This window comes from Portunus trituberculatus, chromosome 17 (assembly GCF_017591435.1).
Source record: "Portunus trituberculatus isolate SZX2019 chromosome 17, ASM1759143v1, whole genome shotgun sequence".
NCBI lineage: Eukaryota > Metazoa > Arthropoda > Malacostraca > Decapoda > Portunidae > Portunus > Portunus trituberculatus.
Window position 1 is genome coordinate 31,223,297 of NC_059271.1, and position 6,728 is coordinate 31,230,024.

Below are 6,728 nucleotides of genomic sequence, written 5' to 3' on the forward strand. Positions count from 1 at the left end.
TATGGGTGTGTTTTTCTTTCCTGATGCTCTTTCTAAATAACAAGACGATCTCAACTCGAATGACAGTATTTAGGTTGAGGTGATGCTCCAGATAGCAATAATCTATTGAAGGCAGATTATAATGATGATGATGATGATGATGGTGTGTGTGTGTGTGTGTGTGTGTGTGTGTGTGTGTGTGTGTGTGTGTGTGTGTGTGTGTATATATATATATATATATATATATATATATATATATATATATATATATATATATATATATATATATATATATATATATACACACACACACACACACACACACACACACACACACATATATATATATATATATATATATATATATATATATATATATATATATATATATATATGTGTGTGTGTGTGTGTGTGTGTGTGTGTGTGTGTGTGTGTGTGTGTGTGTGTGTGTGTGTATAATTTATGATAAATAAGGAAAATATCGCGACTGAAAATAAGAAGTGGAAATATTATGATTATAAAGTTGCATGCTGTGTGTGTCAGAAGGGAAGGACGGTGAGACAAACGAGGAACAAGATATGATAGTAGTCAAGGTTCGTAAGAATGCAGGCACGTAGCAAAGGATGGTAATTGGTGGCGAGGTGGAGGTAAGGAATCAACACCTAAAGGAGGTGATCCGGTGTTGGCAATGAGAGTAGGGATAGGAAAAAGTAGCAGGATAAACGTGGGAGTAGGGTTTTCGTCCATCACATCAAATGCAATATAAATAAGAGGCAGTAATACCCTGATAGAAACAACAACAGTGTCCTCTTAAATCTACATATTTTCTGTAATATCTCATATAGATGGCAGCATTGTATAGTCTCGAAACAGTCGAACAGCTTCGGGACTCCTTTTTCAGCTTCATAGCAACTCAACAGTTATCAATATGCCATTTATTGTCATTTAATCTTGCTGAATTATGACTGAAGTGTTTTCGAGGAATGAAGGAATATTGATCAATAGGAAGAGCAATATTGCAAAGTATGCTTGTTTCGTAGAAAATATCAAGTTCAGTACGTAAGGCGGGTTCACACGTGTCAATTTGACAAATTTCCGACTGAATATCAGTGTCTAGAGACTAGAAAACTAGTTGCAAAACAAGACCAACATGTTGGTCTTGTTCAGTCGATTTGCGACTTTGTTTACGTTGTGGCGTCACGAAAAATGGTTTGAAAATGTGATGTCAATGTAGAGAAGAAGAATTTGGAGTTGGTGAGGGAAAAAGAGCACATTTGGGACCCTAAAAATCAATTCTACAACAAAAATAGCTTACTCAAATCGGCGTTCGATGAGCTGCCACTCTCTGATGAATGCTTCCTTCTATGCAGGGTGTTGTTGCAGGTGAGGATTGAATACTTGTAATGATTTATTATGACCGCAATCGTCATCGTCACAGGAGGAAGACACCTTGTCGAGTAATTGTTTGTTTACACTCACTTCCCGCCAACCAACCGATACTTCCCAGTCGCTATTTGTGAACGTGTTCCGAAAAGAAGGGCTCAGTCGGTACTTCTAGCGACTTGCAATTTCAGTCGCATACTGACACGTATGAACCCGCGTTTACTGAAGCGGGCCTGGCCACGAGACGCCAACAAAGACAATAGACAACTATACTCGCCGCAGTGAGAAATGGCCGATAGGACTTGGAAACCAAGGGGACCCCCCCAATGTTGCCGCCACATCTTCACAGATCACCGGCCCGTTCTCTCTCTCTCTCTCTCTATCTCTTTTCCAAGAAGTACCTATTGGTGTTGTAAATAACTGCCTTAGGTTGACTGTGAAGGTGGCCATATGACAAGCTTGAAGCAGAGGATTGATCCATAGCAAGAGCGTTTGCCTGCGACGCCAAGAATTCCTCCACTGACGATGTGGTGAAGGAAGTGGCAAGTCGCCCTCCCTCGCTCATATGCCACGTGTACGACTGGGAGAAACAAAATCTTTATACAGGAAACACCCTTTGATTTTTACCTCAATGGTGGTGTGGAACAAAAGTTGTAATAATTCCTGAAGTAACTTGAAAAAAAATACCAATTTATATATAAACACAAAGAGAGGTTACGTAGGTTGACCGGGGTTGGAGAGAGATGTAGAAGGTAATAATGGCGTCACTGGGGGAGTTCCCTTGCCACATCGCCATTGCGGAGAGTATAGGCATGGCTGGGCGGCACTGGCAGTGTGAAGTGATCGCATTGAACTGAAATTTATCCTTAGAATCGTCAGTTACCTTCCAAAGTAGGAAAGATTACGATCTGTGGTGACACTGATTCAATGAAAGCGGGTAGAAAGATGGTGTGTGCTTCAGGAGCAGGTTGTTTGAAGGAAAAGTGTGTTGCCGTGAGGGAAGTACGGCAGTCCTCTGGTGACCACAACAACTGGCCGCTATTCATCGTTCACGCCGTGGGAGATGGAGGTAAGCATTCCTGGTGGTGGCTGAGGCTTTTCATTGTGCTCGATACTTTGATGATTAACAGTAATGACAACTGCAACACATGTTAGACAAGAGAAGCTCACTCAGAACCTTTCGGTATTCAAATCTTACTTTGCTGATCGTCTCCCAGATGGTACCCTTAATCTTGATGGTCTGATTAACATTGATGCGAATAAATGAAAAAGAATGAAAACTCGTTACATTTGTTATCACTAATTTTTCTCATTAATTATTTGTGTACCAAGTAGTGCACGTGGATAGGGGATGAGTTACGCCATGAAGAGAACGGCAATCGGTGTGCTGTCTTGCCAGCGCGTGAATGTGGTGGACGAAGTGTGCCTCAGAGAATAGACGATAGACATTGTTTTAATAACATGCCAACGTAAATGTTCAACAGTTCAAATTACACGTTATGATGATTAATTAAAAATGTGTAAAGAAATTTGTATTTTGTAAGAAATAAAACTTTTTTCATAAAAATGTATATATGTAAGTTCACTTATTAGGTAATGAAATAAATCATTAAAGGAAGCAAACAGATGACAAATGAGAGCACAAAAAAAATGACCAGCCATTAGCCCTTAATTATAAAAAAGAGATGCCTACTTTAAATTTATGTCAAATGAACGACTACAGGCGGGCAGTGTATAGAAGACGGTTCAAGATAAGGATGAAGGGTGGAGGTGACTTGCTATGATATTTACATTAACTTTCTACCTCATACCTTCACCAATAAGTCTTTCTACATCGTACCTTCACCAATATATTTATCTTAGATATGTGGTGAGTGCAGAAGGTATATTTAGTTATGATAATGTGCGGTGGGTAGAGTACGAGGGAAACGTATGGTGACGGTAGAAACAAGGACGAAAGCCATGTAATTCTTGATTGCCATTCTGAAGCAGATTAGGTCGCAGTGTTTACTGTTTGAGACTAAAATTATTATACCTAGAAAAATAGCGCGGAAATATCATTATTTATAGTTTATGATAAGTTTATATTTTACATTGGATATGGAAATCTACACAATATAGTGGTTAAACTTAGATAATGTTAGAATTGCTTTTTGAAAATACATGAGTTATGGTTAAAAAAATTGAAACGATAGTTTTCTGTGAAACGTAGAAAGAGTAACTATTGTAAATAATAAATTCATTGTAAATGTAAGTATATAATTAAGATAAACGAAGAAATTAAGCTAGTGTGTGTGTGTGTGTGTGTGTGTGTGTGTGTGTGTGTGTGTGTGTGTGTGTGTGTGTGTGTGTGTGTGTGTTTTGCCGTATCTTTTATTTATTTTTTTTTCCAGTTGTAATAGTACCTTTTATATTTCCTTTAAACAACAAATGCGAGAGTTGTGTATGATTTTATTTCATGTATATAATTGTTATTGTAGTAACGATGATAATGATAGTAGTAGTAATAGTAGTAGTAGTAGTAGTAGTAGTAGTAGTAGTAGTAGTAGTAGTAGTAGTAACAATGATTTAAACTTACTATTACAGCATTTGCTACTACTACTACTACTCCTACTGCTACTACTACTAGTACTACTACCACTACCACCACCACTACTACTACTACTACTACTACTACTACTACTACTACTACTACTACTACTACATGATAAACTAGCTGATAGTGGAGAAGAAAATGATACGCACTTAGGGGCTGGGAATCTCTCTGAAGGCCATTGATATTTTGCTATTTGCAGAAAACAATAAAAATAAAAGTAAAACAAGAGCAGAACATACGAACTTGTTTATCCACATTATCAGTCAACTTTATCTTTTTATTTCCTTTTTTTTCTAATGTTTTGCGTCATTTGAAAATTTTCTTCTTGTTTACTTCTGAGTGTGTCCGGGAAGCGACATGTTGTTGTGAAAAATATCAGTTATATTTAAGAATTTATTAAAAAAAAAAACTGCTTAATTCATAAGATATTTTTATTTCCACTATCTTTTATTTATTGATTTTATTTTCTCTACATAATGTTTATTTCAATTTTATTTATATATCTGTATTAGTATTTACCATAGTTTTTTTTTTTATGTTCATACAGCAGTGTTTTGAAACAGGGAGAGGGAATTTATTGAGAGACACAAGGTATGGGAGGGCGTGCTGCTGGATAGTTCACTTGTGGTGGTGTGCGTGCCTGCGTGGTGAGGCCAGACAGTCAGTCACTGGAAGGCGTAGTTGCGGGGGGGCGAGCTGTGTGGTGTCAGGTCCTGGTAGGGTTGAACTTGCCGCGGAACACCTCGACCGTGAACATGAGACACGACAAACTCAGTCCCGCACTCCAGAAGTAAAATAAACACAGCAGCTGCAACACACATTGAGGACATTACACTCTGCTTGCTGCATATGACACACTGGCGGCACATCACTTCTTTTCACCCAATTTAACCCGCTTCAGTAATGGGACGTATTTTATCATGAGTTATGTGTACGATTAGACGATTTTATTGACATTAGCAAAGGATAGAAGATTAACGGTCAGAGTCTTCTCTATTCTAGTCTCCCACACAAATTTCTGAAGCTGTATAAAATCACCAAAATATTAACCAGAATGAATATGAAAACGCTTCTCAGTATTCAAGGGGTTAAGGGTTTACTGAGGATAACAAGCATCACTGCCATATACCACTCATTCTCTCCTATTCTACTAGCATCCATAGTTCATTATACATCCACCTTCCAATTTTCACCATCCACCACAGTCATCCGCCATCCATTGTCCGTCATCCATCATTTTCACCCGGCTCCACACTCCATCACATCACCCTCGTCCGTCTCTTTCATTCTAGACGTTATTGTTTTATCGCCCTGCCTTGTCTTCCATGAATATTTTAGCATTCAATTACCTCTTCTCTGCTTGAAAATAAAACAGTGGAATAAATGAACAGATACAAGGCTTTATGGGGTCTATCCAACCTCAGAGTAGTCAGAAAAAGAAGTTATCCAATATTCTCATCCCCCACATCCCATAATGGAAACTTGCTGATGAGTGATGGTTGTTATTTGCTATCACCATCACCCCTCATCTATTGCCTTCCATCATCATTCACTCACAGTGCATTCAGACAGTTACTAGAGAGTTTGCATGTAAGTAATGTCATTTACGAAATATGGCTATGCGATGCAAGAGAACACATTTTGATTTGTTCCATAAAAAAGAATGGAAATTATTAATAAAGAAAGAAGCGAAGGGTTGTCATGTCCCTCCCTTCCTCTATGTGGCAAACACTGTAAAGTACGTAGTCTGGACAACTTCCACCATACTGTTGAAGCACATTGATAATATAGCGAACAATGATTGATTATAGAATACCTGAAGGTAATATATGATTCAAGAACAATTAATGTAATTAATGATTGTGCGAATAAAAGAAGCAAAATTTGATCAATATCCAAGTTGAATGAACACTTCAATATTGAACACATATCATAATCAACATCTTGCTCCCTTCTCATGTGAGATAGCATGCCCTATGCCACCATTAAGCCTCACCTGAATTAATACGAGGCTCGATGGCTCCGAGGATTGGGTTTTGTCCCTGTAGCAGGTGACGCCGAAGGAGCCCTGGTAGTACCGCTCTAGTGTGCCCATCTCGCGCATCCACACCAGCCTGGGCGGAGAGAGAGGAGCAACGTAGATACGACATAGTAACTAGGTCTTATTGAAGTGGTGTTATTGGCATGAACCAAGTTATCCAGTATGTAGTCATCATGATGGGCTTACAAGTCACGCGGCATCGCCCAAAATACTGAAGTGACTGTCAACACTAAGAGGGATCCTGCCTGTTCGAGGGCGCCGGTCAACCTGTTACTACACGATGGTGTTTTGCATGTCATCACAACCTATCACTGAATAACTCCCCGTAATTTCCAAATTGACAAAACTCCTGCCAGCGTAGCGTGTTATGTGGTGCTGCGCGAACTTCTCAACTACCAAGGTGTGTATCATTATCAGACAACACATTTCCCCGAGGAGTCTTGTCGGGCGTGAAATGTTCAGAACTTATTCACAATCTTCGGGTGGTTGCCTTTGGAAATTATGAATGAAAGGGAAAAAGTTTAATATATGATGTGTTGCTGAACCTCTCTCTCATTTAAAAAAATGTATTTGGTAATAGTTTATACGTGTATGGATTATGATTTTATTATCGGTATTTCTATTTCGAGATTAATGTAAATCTGCGACTCAGTAATACATTATCACTCATGCTGTATAGACGACTGTGCCAGGCAAACACATAGTGTCCTTTTCAGTCCAGGATGGAAA

General features: G+C 38.7%; 1 protein-coding gene across 1 annotated transcript in view; it reads right to left on the reverse strand.

The window, feature by feature from the left end:
- Positions 1–4,418: 4,418 nt before the first annotated feature.
- The window catches only part of LOC123504905 (glutamate receptor 2-like), a 25,477-nt gene continuing 23,167 nt past the window's right edge, over positions 4,419–6,728 (reverse strand). Inside the window, exons 12-13 of the mRNA XM_045255810.1 lie at positions 5,955–6,072; positions 4,419–4,766 (exon numbers count right to left, since the gene is read on the reverse strand). Of these exons, the coding sequence (XP_045111745.1) occupies positions 4,665–4,766; positions 5,955–6,072 (220 nt within the window). The 3' untranslated portion in view covers positions 4,419–4,664. The remainder of the gene's footprint in view (positions 4,767–5,954; positions 6,073–6,728) is intronic.